Source organism: Myxine glutinosa, chromosome 12 (assembly GCF_964187855.1).
Source record: "Myxine glutinosa chromosome 12, kmMyxGlut1.1, whole genome shotgun sequence".
Classification (NCBI taxonomy): Eukaryota; Metazoa; Chordata; class Myxini; order Myxiniformes; family Myxinidae; genus Myxine; species Myxine glutinosa.
In genome coordinates this window covers 69,388,624-69,413,414 of record NC_136272.1, presented here as the reverse complement: position 1 = coordinate 69,413,414, position 24,791 = coordinate 69,388,624, and the positions used below count along the sequence as shown (strand labels likewise).

The following is a 24,791-nucleotide window of genomic DNA, read 5'->3' as shown; positions in this document are numbered from 1 at the left end:
TCCTCCTCTTCCGCATCTTACCCTACCGCTCCCCCCCCCCCCCCCTGTTCTGTATCCGATGCTCCCCCTTCCTCTTCTTTAACAGTATGGACCTCAAACATCCGGGGCCTTCGCTCAAACTTGACAGATCTCTCCATACAGGTTGCTTCTGACAAATCGGACGTGATCTGCTTCACAGCAACTTTCCTCCTTCATGATGTCTCTGATTCCTTGGTATCTCTCCCAGGTTACTCCCTCCTCCGGTATGATAGACCTGAGCCTCATCCTGTAGGTGGGGTTGCTATCTTTATCAAAAACTCTTTTCCTCACTCGCCCTGCACTGCCCTTTCTCCACCTCACCCCCAGGAATACCTTTGGCTACAGCTTCCCCTTCGCTCCCACCTTTTGTTCATATGTGTGTTGTATCGTCCACCAAACAGTGATGACTCCATCTACATCTCGCTGTCTGATAATATGGACCAACTTCTATCTACCCATCCCAACTCTCTCTTCCTCATATGTGGTGATTTCAACTGTCACCATGCCAGTTGGCTGGGTGTGGGTACCTCTCTCACCAGCCATGGCTCTTCAGCAAAGGACTTCTGTGACTCACTGGGACTGACACAATCTGTCAATTTCCAGACCTGGATCTCAGTCAACGGAGCATCTTCTCTTCTAGACTTGGTTATGACTAACTTCCCTGAAAATGTCTGCTGCTCTTCTGCTCCAATCGGCTCTTCTGATCATGTGCTTGTTGAAGTGGACATCTCTCTGACCATTCTCAGAGAGCCTCCTCAGCGTCGACGAGTCTGGCATTTCACTCAGGCCAACTGGCACGGTCTTCAAGCAGCCATCAATCATCTGGACTGGTCTCCCATCTCTACCGCCTCTGACATCAACTCATCCTGGGAATTCTTCCAAAGTAAATTGCTCTCTCTCATGCACAGATTTATCCCATCTCGTCTTCAGTTGTCATACCCTTCCTCCCGTCCATGGTACACGGAATATTGTGGTGAAGCTATTGCCCAGAAACAACTTGCTTTCGTCTCCTGGAAAGCAAATCCAACGGAAGGAAATCTCATTTCCTTTCACAAAGCCCGAAACAAGTGTGTCCACCCTCAGGAGAGCCAGGAAACAACATCTCTCCGTTCTCAGGACCGAACTCTCTTATCTGTCTCCCTCTTCCAAATCCTGGTGGCGTCTGGTCAAATCTGTTTCTGCTGTTTGTTCCCCCTCCATCCCCTCCCTCACCTCAAATGGCCACACGGCTGACTCCGCACGTGAAAAAGCTGAATGCCTCAACTCTGTGTTTGCCTCTAAATCTTGTGTCCCAAACCCATCCCTCTCTGTACCCACCGTACCCAGTCGTACCCAGCTGCTCCTGGACTCTGTGTCCTTTCCTCCTGACAAGGCGGAAAAGTTTTTGTCAACCCTCGACTCTGATTCTGCAACTGGACCTGACGGCATCAGCACACGGGTCCTAAAATCATGTTCTTCCGCTCTTTCACTCCCTCTCTCTGTTCTCTTCACCTTCTCTTTTGCTCAAGGTCATCTTCCATCTGCTTGGAAATCTGCCAACATCACCGCTTTGCACAAAAAAGGTGCAAAAACAGATCCCAGCAACTACAGACCAATCAGCCTTCTCCCAATTATCAGCAAAGTCATGGAATCCATCATTGCTTCAGATATGAAATCTTTCCTCTTCTCCAATGGCTTGATCTCTGATCATCAATTTGGTTTCAGACCTGGACACTCTCCTCTGGACATGCTGCTTCTGCTTTCTCAACAATGGATGGAGGTCCTCAATGCCAAACAGGAAATTAGAGCAGTCTCCCTTGACATATCACGTGCCTTCGATACGGTCTGGCACCCCGCTCTGCTCACCAAACTCTCCTCTTTTGGTATCCAGGGAAATCGCCACGCATGGCTGGCGGACTTTCTCTCTCGTCGTAGTCAACGTGTGGCCCTGAATGGGTTTCTCTCATCTCCTCTTCCTGTTCAGGCTGGAGTTCCCCAAGGCAGTGTTCTGGGCCCTGTGCTTTTTCTGGTCTTCATCAATGATCTCTCTGACTCTCTTGAAAATCCTCTCTATCTCTTTGCTGATGACTCTACTCTCTGTCGCTCCATTCTTCATCCCTCAGATCGGCAGTCTGCAGCCTCCTCACTCTCTGCAAACCTGGACAAAATCACAGACTGGGCAAACAAGTGGAACATGTCTTTCAATCCTGACAAATCTCACACTCTTACGATGTCTCTCCGAAAAGACCGACTGGACAACCCTCCCATCCGCTTTCTGAATAATCCTCTCCAAGAAGTTCTGTCACTCAAGCTTTTGGGTCTCACTATCTGCCATGATCTTTCCTGGGAAAACCACATTTCAAATCTGGCCTCCAAAGCCAGTCGCCGACTGGGCATCCTCCGTCGTGCGAAGTCCTTCCTTGGCACACCTGAGCTCCTCACCACATACAAGGCATTCATCCACAGCTCAATGGAATACTGCTCTCCCCTCTGGGCTGGTGCTCCTGCCTCACACCTAGCTCGTCTTCACGCTGTTGAAACCAAAGCATTCAGAATCATTGGAATCTCCCGCGATGAAGATAACTCCAAGGGCCTCTCACTCACTCACCGCAGGCAGGTTGGTGGTCTTTCCGTCTTCTACCGACTCCTCTCTGGCCTTTCCCCCCCCAGCTCTCCCTGGGCTGTCCCGCAAATATTCCTACAGGTCGCACAAGATCTGCCTGCAACCCTCCTATGGTTAAACTGCCAAAATCAAGACTCTCTGCTCACCTTCACTCCTCTTTTCTCCCGCCTCTGGAACAAACTCCCTCACTCTCTTCAATCCCACTCCACCCTCCAGGTCTTTAAAACAGCTGTTCACCACCATCTCTTATCTTCCCCCATCCAAAACCTTGATCTTTTCTACCCCCGCTAATTTCACCCCAATTCCACTTTTTTGAAATACCAACGTCTGTCCTGGAAGTCCTTGGTGTCCTTGTGTTTTATACTTCTCTCCCCCCCCCACCCCCCTTTCCCACGCCTCCTCCCCCCAAGCCCTCTCGCTTCCACACATCTCCCTGCTCTCAAATGTTGTGTTTGTGTGCTTCCCCTTCTCTCCCCATCTTGTCTTCCGCTCCCTATTTTTATATATTTTGTTTGTCTGGTTGATTTGTTTGTGAAGTAAATGTTAGCTCTTTCACGAGCCTCGATTCAGGAAAAAAAAAAAAAAAAAAATCCTGTTAGCGCGATAACTTGTGAACCAGTGATGGGATTCCGACCAAATTTGGTACAATTGTGTAGAATGATGTAAAGATTAACTGATTAGATTTTGGGGTGAAGAGGTCAAAGGTCAAAGCCTGTAAGAGGTCTATAACTTGAGAATAGCTGAAGTGATCTAATTCAAACTTGGTACAGGCATATATAATGATGTAAAGATTAACTGATTAGATTTTGGGGTGAAGAGGTCAAAGGTCAAAGCCTGTAATAGGTCTATAACTTGAAAACAGCTGAAGTGATCTAATTCAAACTTGGTACAGGTGTATATAATGATGTAAAGATTAATCGATTATAAATTGGGGCCAAGAGGTCAAAGGTCAAAGTCTGTTATCTTATATATCTATAAAACACAGTTTGTGTGTGTGTGTGTGTAATGTTACCGATAGACTCCTAAACGGAGAGGCTCACGTGCTTTATATTTGGCATAGACATGGCCATTGAGCCTGGGAAGAACATGGCCTACCTAAAAATATTTGACGAGATCCATATTTTTTATTCATATTTACCTCAGCGCATTTCAGCGAGGAACATTATACATGGATTCTCATCCGGTGCCAGAGCAGCTCGCTGATTCGCTCAGAGCGATCACGTGATGTTCCATCCCCGCCGCCAGACCATTGAACTGAAAATATATAGAATGACCATTGCCATTCACACCACATAGGTGGAGATGCAGCTACCGGGCGCCATCTTGGTTGGCACTCGATGCTGGGCGATGGTGATTTCCGTCACACGTTTGCACGTAATTCAGAGCGAAAAGCGATTGTTTTTTCACCTTTTATGCGATCGTGTTTTGTGTCGGTTTTTGTCGATTTTGTGCGATATGAATTAAACGTCTTTGAAACAGCTGTGAAACGTTTTTCCACAACCCTTCCGTAACCGATTGGAGCAGTTTATTGCTGCTCAAAATGGCATTTTAACAGTTGTCTGGCTTTTAAAATCTGGGACACATTCAAAACAAACGAGATCCGCGAAGCGAGTTGGTCGAGTCGTGCTAACCAAGATGGTGACACGGCGGCTACACTTTTCACGGAGTATGAGCGTTCTATATATTTTCAATTCAGTGCGCCAGGCTCACTCACGTACTTGATTTGTGGCATAGACATGGCCATTGGGCCTTCACGGTGTAATTTGTGCGAGGCTTTTGTCCGAGTGAGCTTGAGTCGAGAGGGCGAATGTACGGGGGTCTCCCTTCCCCAGCCAGGCAACGCCGGTACTGGAGGGCGTCACAGGATCGGTGAGTCTCCAAAATCCGCTTCGTGCTGTTGTTGCGAAGATGCAGGACGATGTCGCGATTGTTGTGCTGCTCTCCTACCATGAGAACTGCAGCGTCATTGTTGACTGGCCCTCCCCTTCCCTCCCCCTCCCCCCTCCCCTTCCCTCCTTCCCCTCCCCTCTCCGTCCTCCCCCCTCCCCTTCCCTCCTTCCCCTCCACTCCTTCCCCTCCCCTTCCCCTCCCATTCCCTCTCCCCTCCCCCCTACCCCTTCCACTTCCCCCCTATCCCTTCCCCTTCTTCCCTCCCCCTCTCCTCTCCCCCCTCCTCCTTCCCCTCCCCCCTCTCCTCCCCTCCCCCCCGTTCCCCTTCCCCCTCCCCCCCGTTCCCCTCCCCCGCCCAGCAATGCCGGGTACGTCTGCTAGTAGATCTATAACTTAAGAACGGCTGAAGTGATCAAATTCAAACTTGGTACAGGTATGTACGAGTATAATGATGTAAAGATTAATTCATTAGACTTTGGGGTCAAAGGTTAAAGTCTGTAATAGGTCGATAACTTGAGAATGGCTGAAGTGATCCAATTCAAACTTGGTACACATATGTATAAAGATGTAAAGATTAACCGATTAGATTTTAGAGTCAAAAGGTCAAAGGTCAAAGTCCATAATCGGTCTATAACCTGAGTACGGCTAAAGGGATCAAATTCAAACTTGGTACAGATATGTATAATGATGTAAACATGTACTGATTAAATGTTGGGGTCAAGAGATCAAAGGTCATGCCAGGTAAAAATGTGATAACATGAGAACAGCTGAATGGATTTAAAGCAAACTTGGTACAAGTATTATAATGATGTAATAATGTGGGCGGAGGCATATCAGTCGACGTCATGACATCAAAGAGTGTCATTCTAGTTATACATAAGATATGAAACACATTGTGATAAATCAATAGCCCTTCCCTCAAAGTGAAGGAATGGTCATGTGGCAGCAAAACGCAGTACAGACATTGTCTTTACTACGCAGTTTACAGACGAGTCATGTTTCTCTTGAGGTGGGTGTTTCACGATGATATCAGAATCAAAACCACGTTTTTGCCTCCAAAGATTATTGATAGAAAAACAGAATCGCACTCATATCATCCATTTTCAGAAGGGAGATAGAAATTTGATTCAGGGTAATAATTACGTTTGTACAATCAAATATATATAAACACCTAAACAAAGGTACAGTATTTGTATCTCAAAACAGAAATGAAGAGTTCACATCAAAGGCTGAAAAAAATAGGTTACCCAAATTAACAAACCTTGCACCTGTACACTAGCCCCAAGTTTAGTATCGAGATCTTATGTTATGTGTACAGAATGAAATAAATGTCAAATCCATCTGGGAACGACCAAACGAATTTGGTCCTTTCTTGGCATCCCCTGAGCTCCTCGTCACTTACAAAGCTTTCATCTGCAGCTTGATGGAATACTGCTCTCCCATCTGGGCTGGTGCTCCTGCCTCACACCTAGCTCGGCTTCACGTTGTAGAAACCAAGGCTTTTCGGATCATTGGAATCTCCCGCGATGAAGCTGATTCTGCGGACCTTTCATTCTCTCACCGCAGGCAGGGTGGCGGTATTTTTTTTTATCTTCCAGCGGCTCCTCTCTGGCCTTGCACATCCTGCTCTGTCTGTGCTATGTCTCCCAAATATTCCTGCATGACACACAAGATCTGACAGAAACCCTCTTCTGGTGAAATTTCTAAAATCAAGACTCTCTGCTCACCTTCACTCTTTCATTCCTATTTTTTCCCCACCTCCAGAACAAACTCCCACACTCTCTTCAATCCTACTCCGCCCAGTTCTTCAAAACAACTATTCAACACCATCTTATATCTACACCCATTAAAACTTGATCTTTTCTACCCCTGTTAATCCACCCCAAATCCACTTCCTTCAAATTTCGTTGTCTTTCCTGAAAGTCCTTGCAGTGTCCATCTGGTTTATCCCATGTACCCCGCCTCAGCCCCCTTTCTTCCACAGATCTCCTGTTATCCCTGTTCCCTACTGTTTTTGTGCTTCCTTCTCTATCTCTCTCTCTCACTCAAGTCTCCCGGTCCCTTTATTACATGTTATATGTGTTAGCTCTTATACGAGATCCATTGGCAGAGATTACAGCTTCGAGTCTTCTTGGGTATGTCTATCAGCTTTGCACGTCTGGATTTGGGGAGTCTCTCCCATTCTTCCTTGTTCATTGGCTCAAGCTCCGTCATGTTGGATGGGGAGCATCAGTGAAAAGCAATCTTCAAGTCTTTCCACAGATGCTCAATGGGATTCAAGTCTGGGCTTTGGCTGGGTCACTCGATGACTTTCACATTCTTGTTCTGAAGCCATTCCAGTGTTGCTTTGGCTGTATGTTTGGGGTCATTGTCCTGTTGGAATGTAAATCTTCACCGCAGTCCAAGGTCTTTTACACTATGAAGCAGGTTCTCCTCAAGGATTTACCTGTATTTGGCTCCATTCATTGTTCCCTCTACCCTCACAAGTCTTACAGTCCGTGCCACTGAAAGGCATCCCCATACCATGATGCTGCCAACACCATGCTTCACTGTAGAGATGGTCTCAGATGGGTGATGAGCTGTGCTGAGTTTCCACCAGACGTAGCATTTTGCATTCAGGCCAAAGAGATCAATTTTCATATCCTCAGACCACATAATCTTTTGCCTCATGCTTTCACAAGTCTTTCACATACCTTTTCGCAAGCTCCAGGCATGCTGTCATGTGCTATTTTCTCAGGAGTAGCTTCCGTCTGGCTGCTGTCCCATAAAGCCAAGATTTGTGAAGTGCTGCAGAGACTGTTTTCCTTCCAGAAGGTTCTCCCATTGCAGCCAAGGAACTCTGTAGTTCTGTCGGAGTGGTCATTGAGGTATTGGTCACCTCCATGACCAAGGCCATTCTTGCCTGGATACTCAGTTTGGTCGGATGGTCAGCTGGAGGAAGAGTCTGGGTAGTTCCATATTCTTTCAATTTCCTAATGATGGAGCTCACTGTGCTCTTGGGAACTTTCAACACTCTAGAAATTGTTTTATATCCTTCCCCAGATCTAATCCTCACAATTCTATCTCTGAGTTCTACAGACAGTTTCTTGGACTTCATGGTGGAGTTTCTGCTCTGACATGAACTGGCAATTGTGGGACCTTGTATAGAAAGGTGTGTTTCTTTCTAAATCATGTCCAATCAATTGAATAAGGCTCAGGTGGACTCCAATCAAGTTCTAGAAATATCTCAAGGATGATCAAAGGAAATTGGATGCACCTGATCTCAATTTGGAGTGTCATAGCAAAGGAGTTGAATATTTATTGACTCGAGTCATTTCAGCTTTTCATTTTTAATTATTTTGTGAATTCAATAATTATTGAAGAAAAATTCCACTTTGACATTATGGGGTGTCTGTGTAGATCTTTGATAAAAAAAAAGAAGTAAATTTAATCCCTTTTCAATTTAGGCTGTAACACAACAAAATGTGAAAAAGTCGAGGGGTATGAATACTTTCTGAAGGCCCTGTATGCAATTTCTGAAATCAGATTTATGCAAGTCTTGCCAAGATTCACACGGCCTTGAAAGACTAAAATTTCCAACAGTTTCCAGGAGAAAAAAGTTGTTTTGCAGGACTTTTAATGCAAATGTTTGATGTAAAAAGTGACTAGAATAAACCACAAGAATAAGAATGAAACCTTGTTTGTTTTCTGTTATTCCATATTCCATTGAGGTGAGTCACAATACACGTGAGCTTGGCAATACCAAGAGCAGAGTTTTCCACAGCTGTTTGGAATGCACCATGAAGAATATGCAGGTAACAGCACATGTAACAGTGACATGCCATAGTTCATTTTCATTTCACGTAGTACACGCTTATGAAACTTCCAGTTGACAAACAAGATTTATCGGATTCAAGCCTTCCAAAACTGAATGAAATTCAGCGTGCATGTCTTCAGGATGTGCAGCACCCAACAAACTTGGAATCAAGATATCTGGACTTAACTTTGTCATTTTCCCACAGCATTATGTGGAAGGCTCGTTGTTACCTCCACCACCAAAGGTGGATGGAGGTTATGTTTTCACCCCTGTCTGTTTGTTACTTGCCGGAAAAGATTCCGGCAAGTATGTTGGTCGGTTGGTTGGTTTGTCTGTCTGTCTGTCTGTCTGTTTGTCTGTTTGTTTGTGTGCAGTACTACGTCTACATCGTTGCACATAGCATCGCCATACTTTACACACATATTTGCCTTGCGCTGGAATAGACTGTGCCCAATTTTTAACTCTCTCGGCCCAAGGTCAAGCTCAAAGTCACTCAAAACATGAAATCAGGGGGGTCGAGTTTTCATTTAAAATATATTTCAAACCACGATAACTCTAAAAGTACAAGAGATATGCATACACTTACTGTTACTGACATATAGGAAGTCACATACGTCATTTCATTTGGCACCATGACCTTGAGTGACCTTGAAAGGCCAAACTCAAGGTCAAAAATTGTTGTTTTTTTTTTTTACTAATAACTCTGTCAAACATCATCCGATTCCCTTCTAAACAACTAAACACCAAAATGTTCATTTTTCAATTCCCGAAAAATAACATGTGGCATAAAATGGTCAAAAATGCTTAGTTTTAATTATTTTCGGGGTCAAAGGTCAGGGGGCCAAGTTTTCATTGAAAATATATTTCTAACCAACACCCCTGAAAAAAAGTACATTCCGGCAGGTCCTCGGCTCTGACCGATTTCTAGTCTGTATGTCTGTTTGCTTGTTGGTGAACAAAATATCTCAAAAAGTTGTGGTCGGATTCAGACGAAATTTGGCAGAGATGTGGCGTATGTCACAAGGACGAAATAATTAGATTTTGGTGAGATCCGGACTCTGATCCGGCTCCTATAATTTTTAAAAGTGATTCTTCACCATCGGGAGATTGGGCTAAAAATGATACATAGCAGGATATTTCAAACAGTTATGGATGGATTTGGACAAAACCTGGTGGACAGGTTGGGTGTCTGACAAGGACAAATAGATTCGATTTTGGTGAAGGTCTGAATATGGATTCGGATATGAGAATTATTTAATTTTTTATGTGTTTCTTCACCATTGAGTGATATGGCCAAACAGGTGGAGGTATACTCTCTACTGAGTGCCGTTCTAGTTTCTTTTGAATTACTTTGTTCAGTGACTCGGCAAATAGGTCCACACATTTGCTGTCTACTTTGTGTTTCAAGAGGCTTTGTAAATGGGGTACTTTTTTAGTGTCCTCTCAGTGATAACGTGCACTCTTGCCTCGACTGACACTCACCTCGACTGACGCCTCGACTGACACTCTCCTCTCGACTGGAATGGGCCACCGACCAATAATCGACCTCAGGGCACTTCATAAACCGACGAAATATACTCATACTACTGTGTTCAAAAAGTATCCGACCTTTATTTTTCGTGCGTAAAAAAAAAGAAGCTAGGGAGGCGTTGATTGGTGCACGTATGTAGGCGATCCTAATGCGCACGCGTGAATTTTTTCCCACCTACAGAAGCTGTCATTCGACGGCAGACCGCCGATGAGTGAGGACATGTAAGTGAGCGCCGTCGGATTTTCGTTTTTGACAAAATGACGGAAAAACTTGAACAACGCTACTGCATCAAATTTTGTGTAAAGCTTGGCGATTCCCAAGTGGAAACGATCCGCAAGATTCAACACCGTTCATTCCATTCTGAAGGAGGATTTGGGCTTCAGGAGAATCTCAGCGAAGTTCGTACCAAAGCTGCTAACGACTGAGCAGAAGCAACTCCGTTTGGAGATCGCACAGGACATGCTGGAGACTGTGAACAGCGATCCCAGCTTCCTCAACACAGTGATCACTGGCGATGAGTCCTGGGTTTATGGGTACGACCCAGAAACCAAGTTGCAGTCATCACAATGGAAGCATCCAACATCCCCGAGGCCAAAAAACACAAAATTTGATGCAGTAGCGTTGTTCAAGTTTTTCCGTCATTTTGTCAAAAACGAAAATCCGACGGCGCTCACTTACATGTCCTCACTCATCGGCGGTCTGCCATCGAATGACAGCTTCTGCAGGTGGGAAAAAATTCATGCGTGCGCATTAGGATCGCCTACATACGTGCACCAATCAACGCCTCCCTAGCTTCTTTTTTTTTACGCACGAAAAATAAAGGTCGGATACTTTTTGAACACACTACGTATGCTGGTCGAGTTTATTGTGATCTACGGACTCGATACAGACACAGTGAACCAATATACCAATTTTTGGAAAACAGGATGACCAATTGGTACATCAGCGAAGCGACAGGTAGGCTCTGTAAGATAGATTACTACTTGAGGACTAGCTCTGAACTTGGGTCACATGGGCCTGGCTTTAAATCAAAACGCAACTCTCACCAAGTAACTGTTGGAAATTGCTGCAACAGGATCCCGTACCGAGGCTAGAGTCCCAGGTCGTGAGCCTGTTGATCAAATACAAACGCTTATGACCAAAAGTGGTCTTCGTAAACAACACGATATTTTGAATGAGCATACGTTTTGATGTTGAATTTGGTTGTTCCTCGGTTTTTCAACCTCAATGCACACAATCGTTGACGATATTTTTGTGGGTCAGGGATGCAAAAAAACGACTTCTGAGTTCTGTGGGAAAATTTCTTGAGGATTCAAACAGTTAAAAGCTTGGCACATCAGCATTTTGAACGCTAGAATAACCTGTCATAAAACCCAGATGAACACGTCCGTCATCGAGTCGTGCCCCCAAAACATCACGCGAATCGACGTAAGTAACTCGTATGCATGAAACTAAGATTGGTAGGTGGGAACCTACCCCAAAGTGAAAAACTCCGATTTAAAAACACGATTATCCAGCTTATCATACTCCCAAAAATGTTTTTTACGGCTTAGCCTAGAGTGCAAAGCAGTCTTTGTCTGTATGTATGTATGTATGTATGTATGTATGTATGTATGTACACTACCGGTCAAAAGTTTTAGAACACCTCAATTTTTCCAGTTTTTATTGAAATTTATGCAGTTAAATGTCCAGTGAATAAACTGAAATTGTCCAAAGGTAAACAGTAAACTGCTCGAGGTTAAAAAAAAAAAGTTTAGTTTAGCAAAAATGGGAAAATAATGTAAATTGCACAGTTATATTGTAAAAAAAGGCCTTCTTCAGGGAACATGTAATGGATTAACAACTTCCAGCTGTTCTGCAGCAATGTAAGTAAATTAAGCCTTGAAAGTTGATGCAAACAATTCCTACAGTTGTCCCAACCTCTGCTGATTACTTGATTACAAACCCCCTGTCTGTATAAAAGCAGTATTGGAACAGACTGTTATTACACCCTCTGAAGCATTATTTGGACAATATTGCACTGCAGGAAGTAGTATATTGGAAACTGGAGGAAACTCTGAAAGGAAGAGGTCTGGCAGACCCCAAGCCACAACAGAATCAGAAGACAAGTTTCTGAGTCAACAGCTTGCGTCATAGGCGGACAACAGCTTCAAGCACAGCTTAACACTGGTTGAAGTAAGCAAGTCTCAGTTTCAACTGTGAAGAGAAGACTTCGAGCTGCAGGTTTGACAGGTCGAGTGGCAGTAAGAAAGCCATTGCTAAGATGGCAAAATAAGAAAAAGAGGCTTGCCTGGGCCATGAAGCACCGCAAGTGGACTAATGAAGACTGGAAGAAGGTCTTATGGACCGATTAATCAAAATTTGAAATCTTTGGTTCATCACGCAGGGTTTTTGTATGCCGTCAAGTAGGCGAAAGGATTGTTCCTCAGTGTGTGACACCAACTGTCAAACATGGAGGAGGAAGCGTGATGGTCTGGCACTCTTTTGCTGGATCCAGTCGGCGACTTGCACAGAGTGACTGGCACCCTGAACCAAGAGGGCTACCACAGCATTTTGCAGCGCCATGCAATACCCTCTGGTATACGCCTAGTTGGTCAGGGGTTCATCGTACAGCAAGATAATGACCCTAAACACACCACCAGGCTATGTGAAAACTACCTTATCATGGAATGGCGAGCACAGTCTCCAGACTTAAACCCCATCGAGCTGGTTTGGGATGAACTGGACAGAAGGGTGAAAGCAAAGCAACCGACAAGTGCAACACATTTGTGGGAACTTCTGCAACAGTGTTGGTAAGAACTTCCTGAACAATATTTCATTTCCATGGTAGAAAGAATGCCACAAGTGTGTTCAGCAGTTATATCTGCAAAAGGTGGCTACTTTGCCGAGTCAAAAACTTTAATGAAATTTTGTTAAACAAAATGATCCTATGATTTCTTTTTTTCTCCAATTGTTTATTTGTTCTATGCTTAATTTCAGAGTACATTGAGACATTAAACTGCGTAAATATCATTAAAAACTGGAAAAATTGAGGTGTTCTAAAACTTTTGACCAGTAGTGTATGTCCCTCACAAACGTACACCAATCAGAGCTGAAGATCTGGTCACATGACAGGAGTGATGCGATGTGATCAAGTCTGTGATGCCATTACAGCATACGACGGTTGACTTCTCACACCGCCAATTTGATTTCTATGCCATTCAGGCCGAACATATCGTCGATCCTGTCATATGTCACAATCGTCATGTTCTGCCTTTACGTTTTTCATTCAGTGTGAAACACAAACAACCCGATTGTTAAAGTGACCATAAAATATCGAAAGCATCGGCGTTACGGGTCTTCTAACGACACAATACGTATCAGCCTTAGTCTTAGGCCTTCATGCCGCTTTGGCCAGATTATCCCAGGTTTCTTTGGCCAAATTATCCTGATAATTACTCATATACATACATAGTATCGTTTTCGTAATAATAATAATGATAATAATAATAATAATAACGTAAATAATAATAATATAGTAAATATAATCATAACACTTTGATCCCTTTGCTGTGACTGCAAAGTTACTGGATTGAAGCGGTGTATGGTTGGTTCATTGATGACTCAAAACATATAGAATAAACCAGTTCCTCAATGCAATCTCTTTATTTCCATGGCGACAGACAGCTTAGAGACGTAGAGTACTTCAAAATAATTAAATACTTACATTATTTACTAACTGGTATCTCCACCCAGGTCATACTATCCTCTTCAACTAAAGTATCGAACAAGCCCGGCTACGCCGCTGCTAAACTTTCGGTCGTGTTTTTGTGCTAATCGGTCAGGGACATCATCCTATAAAACATATGTCTTCAAAAAAATTCATCATTGTATCCTTTCAATATACTATAAAAAATAATACCGTGTAAAAGAGGGATGGATAATTTACAGAAAAAAAAAACAGAACAGTTTACAGAAAATTATATTTTATATTTTGAATGTATGTAAAAAAAATTTTTTATATATATATCTATATATATATCTATATATATATATATATATATATATATATATATATATATATATATATATATATATATATATATATATATATATACATACATACATATATATATACGTACACACACACACACACACACACACACACACACACACACACACACACACACACACACACACACACACACACACACACACACACACACACACACATATACATAAAGGTGAAACCACGGAAAGTCGGTATATACATAAAGGCGAAACCACGGAAAGTCGGTAAACAAAGCACACGTAAAATAGGGGTTTACTGTAAAAATGTTTGGATTATATTTGGGAAAACAGGAAAATGCAAACGAAATATAAATGAAGTATAAATACCTGTCCTGGAGTCAAAAAAATTCCATTATACAAGACCGGTCATTTGCAATCGTATGTGACGCCATGCTTTGGTGCTTGGCGTCTCTCACGTGACTCCGAAATTCGCTTTCCCCCATATTCCCAATGTCGAAAGTCTTCCAACAGACCCTGCATCTGGCCTTGTGAACAGGCTCCTTCACGAGCCAATCCCGATAGTCGACGTGCTTCAGCCACAAGGAATTAGAATAGCAAAACTTTGACGTTCTTCAAGTTCACTTTTCCTTTCCCTTTAACATCAACATCAGCAGTGCGCAGACTAAGAGGAGCTAGTTTTTTTTTTTTTTTTCGTATACAAGATCGAGGCTCGTGTAAGAGCTAAATTATTGTACACGGGCAGGAACTATTGACACCATAGTTCCTGCTTGTGCACGATTCGGAGAAGTTTGTCGCAACGCAGGAAGTTTTTTTTCGACCTGTCGTAAACTTTAATGTCAATATCAAAAATGCAGTAAAAATAATAATGCCGATGGTATGAACAAATTAAAATAATTAAAACACTTGTCATTGTAGAGCGGATGAAGGATAAACAAACAAATGAAACAAAGTACCCCAAATTTTCATTCTACCTTTATGCAAATGTCATGTGATGATTTCTCCCACGGTCGATGCTCCATCTGTTCAAAGAAAATATCGGAAGGGAAGTGAGGGAGTGGGGGTGGGGGAATGGTAGAGTTACATCTAATGTCACACGGATCCCCGAGCATGAGCGGTTACAAATAGCCGACTCAGCACCTGTGGGAGAAGTGACATCTCTCTGGCGATAAAGTACATCCTGATAATTACTCAACACGCTGTCATGGCATTCTGCATATGGAACAAACGAAATCACACAAGCCCACAGTTTGTAAAATGGTGTCAAATCCACTTTAATTAGTCTGTGGATGACTTTTTAACTAGGACACAGGCAAACAGAATTTGTATTTGCCACGAGTTAGTGTGAACTGCCAATCAGGCAGCTGTGACATTTTTCTGCCCACACCATCCAGGGCATAAGGGAGAGGCGAGCTCAAGAGAAGAAACTTGGAGGGAATAATCATCGTAAACCCACGAGCCGACTTCTCCCATGATGCACCAGTCCTCCCACATGATGATTAACAAAAGCCGCATGCCAATAACTGAACTAACCACGTCCTGGAAATGCCACGTCGAAAGCCCGGGCCTACAGTTCTACATCGGTTACAAACTCCGCAGCGCAGGGCAATGGATCCGAGTACGATCGAGGGGTGTTTATGGTCCAATTATGGGAGCATTGAATATACTGCCACGTTCAACAATGAGCTCTTTCACTTCACAAACCCTTTTAGACAACAACGCGCCGAGTGACGCTCCTCGACGCATGCGCAACTTGCCCTGAAAACTTCCTTACAGGCAATCACGTGTGACAACAACATGAAGGCGTTTTATTGCCGTATGGTCGTGGGCAGCATGACGAGTGCACACCTGGGGCCTCTCCTCTTTTATTGCCTTCTCATGCTGAGATGATCCTTCATCGGCAGAACGACTATCCTGGTGCTCTGACAAGATCATTTTTAGTCGCTGGGGGAAGAAAGAATAAGAGGAGCCAATGGGAGGAAGGACGCAAGGAAGAGTGAAGGGTCAGTTCAGTTTCACAAATAAATATGAACTCACACAGACACAGTCACACAGACATGTACACACAGAGACAGGTGTATTTTTTAAATGCGTGCGATGTATGCACAGGCCCTCAAACAAGGAAAATATAAGCTCCGTGAATGCAAATTTAAAAGAAAAACAAGTTGCCATGTTGATTTAGGCTGAATACTTACCTAAAGGTCAGGTTTGAAAATGTAGTCCTCCGTTACCTTGCAAGTACAAAGCAATGGGGGATTCAGGGAAATTTGACTTTCAAAAACCAAAAAATTGAACTTTTAAATATAATCTGTCTGTACATTGGTTCACAATGATTGGACAGTCTATTTCAGTGTTCACCTTGCATTTACCGTCCAGATTCGTATTTGAACCACCTTTGAACCGCAACAATGAGGGAAGAGGCTTGAGCAGTGCGTCCATAGAACTCTCATGATAATCAGTGGTTTGTTTCGTGTTCCGCTCTGTTGTATGTTATACTAGAATAAGGCAATTCTCTGAATGCATGTATGTGTATGTCTGATCATTATAGAATCGAAAATAGCTTTCTCAACCAAATTTTGCGTACGTGCTCGGGGTACCCAGGGTCAGGCCATGGTCACAAAATATCTCCCCCTCAGTTGTTTAAACTCCACCTCCGGCGAAAATGGGGGAAACCACTTCAGATTTCGCCTGTATATGGAGAATAGTGCAAATGATTTAACCACTGACCCCTGTTTTTTGTTTGATGATCAAAACTGACCCCTGTTTTCGAAGTTAAGTCTGTTCACAATTGTATTTTGTCGAAACTGTATTTATCTTTCGGTGTGTTAAGTTATTGTGTGCAACTTTGGTTGTTTCTCGGTGTTTATCTTTCATAAATTGATCGTCTGTTTGCCGTGTCGTGTCTTGAGGCCTTGTACAGTGTGCACTGTACAACCTTGAGGCTTTGTTTTTCTCTCAGCGGTCCGTCTTTTGTGATCCAATAACTTTCGTTCTCTGTATTCCCAGGCTTTTCACCCAGAGCCTACTTCCTTGTGTAAATCTCAACTCAAAAAAAAAACAAAAAAAAATTCCCTTCTCTGTTCTCATTCGTTTATTCATTCTTATTCGTTCGTTCGTTCTTCGACCACGTGTTTCTCCCCCATTTCCCCAGATAGTTTTCACTCATTAACCTTCAATGTTTACACTTTCCCCTCAAGTTATGTATTCCGTCATATTTTATAACACCTTTTTCTTCTTCTTCTTTAAAAGGCTGCTTTCGACTTGCTCACCAAATCAATTCATCCCAAAAAAAATATCCATCTCCTATAGTGCCTTTTTTCTACATTCCCTAAACTCTCCTGCACTCCATCCTCCATCCAGCGTCCTTAAACGTATTTTTAACTCGAAGGTCACAAGAAACTCATTTTGCAATAAATGTTCGTTTCCCATAAATCGTACACTTTCAAAAATCCAATCTCACCCCTCCCCTCCAAATCTTCCCCATAACCCCTCCCCTCCAAATCTTCCCCATCACCCCTCCCCTCCAAATCTTCCCCATCACCCATCCCTTTCAAATCTCCCCCCTTGCCCCCTCCCTCCTAAACTACCCCCTCACCCCTCCCCGCCAAGACGCCGCCTCGCCCCTCCCCTCCGAGACTCCTGCCTCACCCCTCCCCTCCAAATCTCCCCCATATCCCATCCCTTTCAAATCCCTCCCCTTGCCCCTTCCCTCCCAAACTCCCCCCTCACCCCTCCCCTTCAAATCTCCCCACCCTCATTGCTTCTCAATTTCCCCCCTCTCACTCCCCCTCCTCAAAGCGTCCTCCCCGCTTCTTCCCCCTTCAAACTCTCACCTCCATCTCCCCCAACCTTCTGCCTCGCTCTTCCCCCTCCTCAAATAACACCTCATTGTGGCTCACCCAATCACCATCAAACCTTTTGTCCGCCCCATCCTTCCCTTTCTCCGAGCTATTCTGAAATCTCTGACACACCTTCAACAGCTCTCCCTACCTCTTCCACCTCCTCCACATCTTACCCTACCCCTCCTCCCCCCTGTTCTGTATCTGATGCTCCCCCTTCCTCTTCATTAACGGTATGGACCTCAAACATCCGGGGCCTTCGTTCAAACTTAACTGATCTCTCCATACAGGTTGCTTCTGTCAAACCAGACGTGATCTGCTTAACAGAAACTTTCCTCCTTTATGATGTCTCTGATTCCATAGTATCTCTCCTGGGCTACTCCCTCCTCCGGTATGATAGACCTGAGCCTCGTCCTGGAGGCGGGGTTGCTATCTTTATCAAAAACTCTCTTCCTCACTCGCCCTGCACTGCACTCTCTCCACCTCACCCCCAGGAATACCTCTGGCTACGGCTTCCCCTTCGCTCCCACCTCTTGTTCATATGTGTGTTGTACCGTCCACCAAACAGTGATGACTCCATCTACATCTCGCTGTCTGATGATATGGACCAACTTCTATCTACTCATCCCAACTCTCTCTTCCTCATATGTGGTGATTTCAACTGTCATCATGCCAGTTGGCTGGGTGTGGGTACCTCTCTCACCAGCCATGGCTCCTCAGCAAAGGACTTCTGCGACTCACTGGGACTGATACAATCTGTCAATTTCCCGACCCGGATCTCAGTCAACGGAACATCTTCTCTTCTGGACTTGGTTATGACTAACTTCCCTGAAAATGTCTGCTGCTCTTCTTCTGCTCCGATCGGATCATCTGATCATGTCCTTGTTAAAGTGGACATCTCTCTGACCATCCTCAGGGAGCCTGCTCAGCGTCGACGAGTCTGGCATTTCACTCAGGCCAACTGGCACGGTCTTCAAGCAGCCATCAATCATCTGGACTGGTCTCCCATCTCTACCACCTCTGACATCAACTCATCCTGGGAATTCTTCCAAAGTAAATTGCTCTCTCTCATGCACAGATTTATCCCATCTCGTCTTCAGTTGTCATACCCTTCCTCCCGTCCATGGTACACGGAATCTTGTGGTGAGGCTGTTGCCCAGAAACAACTTGCCTTCGTCTCCTGGAAAGCAAATCCAACGGAAGGAAATCTCATTTCCTTTCACAAAGCCCGAAACAAGTGTGTGTCCACCCTCAGGAGAGCCAGGAAACAATATCTCTCCGTTCTCAAGACCGAACTCTCTTATCTGTCTCCCTCTTCCAAATCCTGGTGGCGTCTGGTCAAATCCGTTTCTGGTGTTTGTTCCCCCTCCATCCCCTCCCTTACCTCAAACGGCTACACAGCTGACTCCGCACGTGAAAAAGCTGAATGCCTCAACTCTGTGTTTGCCTCTAAATCTTGTGTCCCAAACCCATCCCTCTCTGTACCCACCATACCCAGTCGTACCCTGCTGCTCCTGGACTCCGTGTCCTTTCCTCCTGACAAGGTGGAAAAGCTTCTGTCAACCCTCGACTCTGATTCTGCAACTGGACCCGACGGCATCAGCCCACGGGTCCTAAAATCCTGCTCTGCTGCTCTATCTCACCCTCTCTCTGTTCTCTTCACCCTCTCTTTTGCTCAAGGTCAACTGCCATCTGCTTGGAAATCAGCCAACATCACCGCTTTGCACAAAAAAGGTGCAAAAACAGATCCTAGCAACTACAGACCAATCAGCCTTCTCCCAGTTATCAGCAAAGTCATGGAATCCATCATTGCTTCGGATATGAAATCTTTCCTCTTCTCCAATGGCTTGATCTCTGATCATCAATTTGGTTTCAGACCAGGTCACTCTACTCTGGACATGCTGCTTCTGCTGTCTCAACAATGGATGGAGGTCCTCAATGCCAAACAGGAAATTAGAGCTGTCTCCCTCGACATATCACGTGCCTTCGACACGGTCTGGCACCCCGCTCTGCTCACCAAACTCTCCTCCTTTGGTATCCATGGAAATCTCCACGCATGGCTGGCGGACTTCCTCTCTAGTCGTCGTCAACGTGTGGCCCTGAATGGGTTTCTCTCATCTCCTCTTCCTGTTCAGGCTGGAGTTCCCCAAGGCAGTGTTCTGGGCCCCGTGCTTTTTCTGGTCTTCATCAATGATCTCTCTGACTCTCTCGAAAATCCTCTCTATCTCTTTGCTGATGACTCCACTCTCTGCCGCTCCATTCCTCTTCCCTCAGATCGGCAGTCTGCTGCCTCCTCACTCTCTGAAGACCTGGACAAAATCACAGACTGGTCAAACAAGTGGAACATGTCTTTCAATCCTGACAAATCTCACACTCTTACTATGTCTCTCCGAAAAGATCGACTGGACAACCCTCCCATCTACTTTCTCAACAATCCTCTCCAAGAAGTTCTGTCGCTCAAGATTTTGGGTCTCACTATCTGCCATGATCTTTCTTGGGAAAACCACATTTCCAAGCTGGCCTCCAAAGCCAGTCGCCGACTGGGCATCCTCCGTCGTGCGAAGTCCTTCCTCGGCACACCTGAGCTCCTCACCACATACAAGGCTTTCATCCGCAGCTCAATGGAATACTGTTCTCCCCTATGGGCCGGTGCTCCTGCCTCACACCTAGCTCGGCTTCACGCTGTTGAAACCAAAGCTTTCAGAATTATTGGAATCTCCCGCGATGAAGCTATCTCTGAGGGCCTTTCACTCACTCACCGCAGGCAGGTAGGTGGTCTTTCTGTCTTCTACCGACTCCTCTCCGGCCTTGCACCCCCAGCTCTCTCTGTGCTCTGTCCCCCAAATATTCCTACAGGTCGCACAAGATCTGCCAGCAACCCTCTGATGGTTAAACTGCCGAAATCTCGGCTCTCTGCTCACCTTCACTCTTTCATTCCTCTTTTCTCCCGCCTCTGGAACAAACTCCCTCACTCCCTTCAATCCCACTCCTCCCTCCAGGTCTTTAAAACAGCTGTTCACCACCATCTCTTATCTTCCCCCATCCAAAACCTTGATCTTTTCTACCCCCGCTAATTCACCCCAGATCCACCTTGTTTGGAATTCCAACTTCTTTCCTGGAAGTCCTGGCAGTGTCCATATGTTTTATACCTCTCCCACCGCCCCCTTCCCACGCCCCCCCCCCCCCCCAAAGCCCTCGCCCTCTCTCAGATCTCTCGATGTCTCCATGTCTCTCGGTCCCTGCTCTCAAATGTTGTGTTTGTGTCCTTCCCCCTCTCTCCCCATCTTGTCTACCGCTCCCTATGTTATATGTTTTATGTGTCGGTTTGTCTTTCTGTGTGATTAATGTTCGCTCTTTCACGAGCCTCGACCTTGTATACAAAAAAAAAAAAAAAAAAAAAAAAAAAAGGCTCATGAAGTGGACTCGTACACATCTCATACACATTGACATATAGATGAGTACACGAGACAACACAGGAGTATTAGACGAGACCAAAAAAGCCACTGAGCTTGGGGGAAGTGCCGTCACTTCATGGGCACTCTGGGTACCAAAAAATTTCGCATCAAAAGGGTGAGCGGTTTCAGAGATATAATTATTTATTTTTTCCTTTCAATCCAATATGGCTGCCAAACCATGTGACCTATGACGTCATAAATTTCATATTTCAATACAAATGGGTCATAGATCATGTGCATGCAATTTGAGATTTTTAGGATAAGGAATAAGATTGAAACATTTTTGGCTGGTATACCACTTCACCTATGATATCATCATTATGATGCTTTTGTTCCCCGTTGGGAGTACCTGACAATGTGCCAAGTTTCGAATTTTTCCATTCAGCTGTTTCCGAGAAATAATTTATTTTTTTTTGCTTTAAATCCAAGATGGCTGGCATACCACGTGACCTATGACGTCACAATCATCATAAAAACATTCTGCATGGGTGTCACTCCTACCCTGAAAGTTTCGTCTCAATCGCACATATGGTTGCTGAGAAAAACGAGGATCAGCCAGTACGGACGGACAACCCGAAAACATAATGCCTCCGGAGGCGTAAAAAGGTTTACCACCGTTGATGCAGCGTCTTTTACACCACCTTATTTAACACGTTAAATTTGCTATTCATGCCTGGTGTTTGTGTCCTTTATGACGTCCTAAGAAACAAAGTTCCCTGTATGAAATTATTCTAAATGTTGTTTGAGTGCCAGACAAGCAGACAGAATGAAATAAAATTATCTTACTTACAGTGGTTCTTAACCTTTTTAAGTGCCCGTACCCCCTTGAGTTTTCATAATTTTTTCCCGTACCCCCTGTCAAAAATGACTCAAAACTACAATAATGGATTAATAAAGTTTCTTTGTTTTCACATTAAAAAAACACATTTATGGAAACAATAATCATAATGCATAGTGTTTCCTGAAAAGTCCCTTTGTTGAAGTAGATTACAGTACAATAACAACTTTTGTAGAAAAACATACTACACAGCACACACAGACACATTTCTAGTGGCTCTTTTGTTACTGTTTTTCATCAATGATGATGCTGAAACGAGGTTCTTTCTTTGAAATAGCCACACGCATTTTGTCACTTGCATCCAAACGGTTCCTGGCCTATGTTTTGATGTGTAGGAGTGTTGAAAAAAAAATTTGTGGTCGCAAATGGCACGAGGATCTCCAGAGCTCCACCTGCTAACTGTGGGAACGTTTTGAGTTGTGCACACCAGAAGATGTCTCGCTGCATTCATTCAAACTCCATGCGGATTTTTTCATTGGCCTCCAGCTCAACAAGATCATCATTCATTACATCACTATCATCCATGGAATCCAGGTTGAAAAGAAATGGATCCCGTATCCATCTCTGTGCAATATAAACCTCTCCATTGTGAAAGTATCCTTGGAAGGACTGAATCAGCACCTGCAAATGTTCTTTCACTTCAGTCACGATGGATAGTTCTTTTTCCGCATTAGCAGCCTCATCAAGTTTAGGAAAGTTTGTGCAACATTTCCATTCTCAATGCGCTGCATCCAAATTGGAAGTTTTTGGGTGAAGGCAGACACCTTTTCCTTGGCAGTGATCATGTTCATCCCTATTCCTTGGATGCAGGTGTTCAAATCGTTGGTGTGTGAATATATTCCAGGTATGCCAGGGACAAAATGAACTCCGTCTTCTACCGACTCCTCTCCGGCCTTGCTCCCCCAGCTCTCTCTGGGCTCTGTCCCCCAAATATTCCTACAGGCCGCACAATATCTGCCTGCAACCCTCTTATGGTTAAACTGCCAAAATCAAAACTCTGCTCACCTTCACTCCTTCATTCCTCTTTTCTCCCACCTCTGGAACAAACTCCCTCACTCTCTTCAATCCCACTCCTCCCTCCAGGCCTTTAAAACGGCTGTTCACCACCATCTCTTATCTTCCCCAATCCAAAACCTTGATCTTTTCTACCCCCGCTAATTTCACCCCAAATCCACTTTTTGAGGTGCCGACTTCTTTCGTGGAAGTCCTTGGTGTCCTTGCGTTTTATACCTATCCTGCCTCCCCCCAGGCCCTCTCCCTCCCACACATCTCCCGATGTCCCTGCTCTCAAATGTTGTGTTTGTGTGCTTCCTCCCCTTCTCTCCCCATCTTGTCGACCGCTCCCCTTTTTATACACTTTGTTTGCTTGTTTGTTTGATTTCTTTGTTTGATAATTGTTAGCTCTTTCACGAGCCTCGACTCTGTATCCAAAAAAAAAAAAAAAAACTCCCTGTTTTCAAAGTGGTCAGCTGTCTTGCTTTCTAAGAAACTGCCTGATTTCTTCGTGCAGTTCGAAGACACGAGTAAGCACCCGGCCACGGAAAAGCTATCTCACTTCCATGTGGAAAAGAAGAACACCATGTTCAGCTCCAATTTCTTCACAAAAAACATTGAAGAGACGGTGGTTCAGGGCTCGCCCTCTGATAAAATTTACTGCACGCACAGCAATTGACAAAACATTCTTCAGGTGTTCTGGCAGCGTCTTCATGGCAAGTGCATGACGATGCAACACACAGTGCGTGACAGTGACATGGGGCATCTCCTTCTTCACAAGGGCAGCTAAGCCCGATTTGTTCCCTGGCATGGCGGGAGCTCCATCAGTGCAAAGTGACCCACACACGTTGAGAGTCATCCAATGCTTCAAGAAGAAATCTTTCACGAGATTGAACACATCGATTGCTTTTGTGGTTGTTGTCAGCGGTTCACAAAACGAGAATTCGTCCATCACTTCTTTCTCCTTCACGTACCGCACAAATACCAACAACTGACTACAAAGACTGACGTCAGTTGACTCATCTAACTGAAGACTCACTTTGACAGGACTAGCTTTGATGTTTGCGATCACCTGCTGCAAGATATCTCCACTCATGTCACCAATCCTGGAACGGATAATGACGTTTGAAAAGGGTACCTGTTGAAGTTTATTTTGTGCCTCGGTCCCCAACACTACTTTTGCCATTTCTAGTGCACAAGGTTTCACCAGTTCTTCAGCAATTGTATGAGGCTTCTTTTTTTTTTTTCACACAAGAAAGCAACTTGATAAGATGCTTGCAACAATGCAACATTGCTTGCAACTTACAACAATGGCTTCTCAATCGGCACGAATCCTTGCATTGGCAGGGCACCGCCACGATCAAATCATTCCCTCTTGATCACCAAGCTGTTGAAGTCATGCCCAGAATTTGTACCTCCATGCCGAATGTTGAAATGCTCATTACGTCTTGAAGGTTTGAGATTTGCATTTGGAAATACCGTGTTGCACAGTATGCACTGCGGTCGCTGAATTCCATCTTTTTCCGTCAGACAGGTGAAACCGTAACGAACGTAGCCATCATTCCACTTGCGTTTCTTGGACATGGCAAGTCAGATTTGATTCCATATAAAAAGACATAAAAAAAGACAAAATTAAAATTAGCAACACTGATGGTTATTACTTCAGAAAATAACACATGTTGTCATTTTTTTATTGTAAGCTTATTATTAGAAATTATATCCTTATTGATTATTACTTCAGATTATTGGTTATTATTTCAGAAAACAATACATGGTCATTTTTTTTATTGTAAGCTTATAAGAAATTAGATTCTTAATAGA

At 44.2% G+C, this 24,791-nt stretch overlaps 1 protein-coding gene across 3 annotated transcripts in view; it reads right to left on the bottom strand.

The window, feature by feature from the left end:
• LOC137437184 (cyclic AMP-dependent transcription factor ATF-7-like) overlaps nt 1-24,791 on the bottom strand; it is a 172,494-nt gene that overhangs the window by 33,614 nt on the left and 114,089 nt on the right. For 2 of the 3 annotated variants that reach the window (XM_078765995.1, XM_078765996.1), the window contains exons 9-10: nt 15,694-15,789; nt 14,820-14,867 (exon numbers count right to left, since the gene is read on the bottom strand). In XM_078765995.1, coding sequence (XP_078622121.1) covers nt 14,820-14,867; nt 15,694-15,789 — 144 coding nt within the window. The remainder of the gene's footprint in view (nt 1-14,819; nt 14,868-15,693; nt 15,790-24,791) is intronic. The other variant, XM_078765997.1, reaches the window with a different exon arrangement.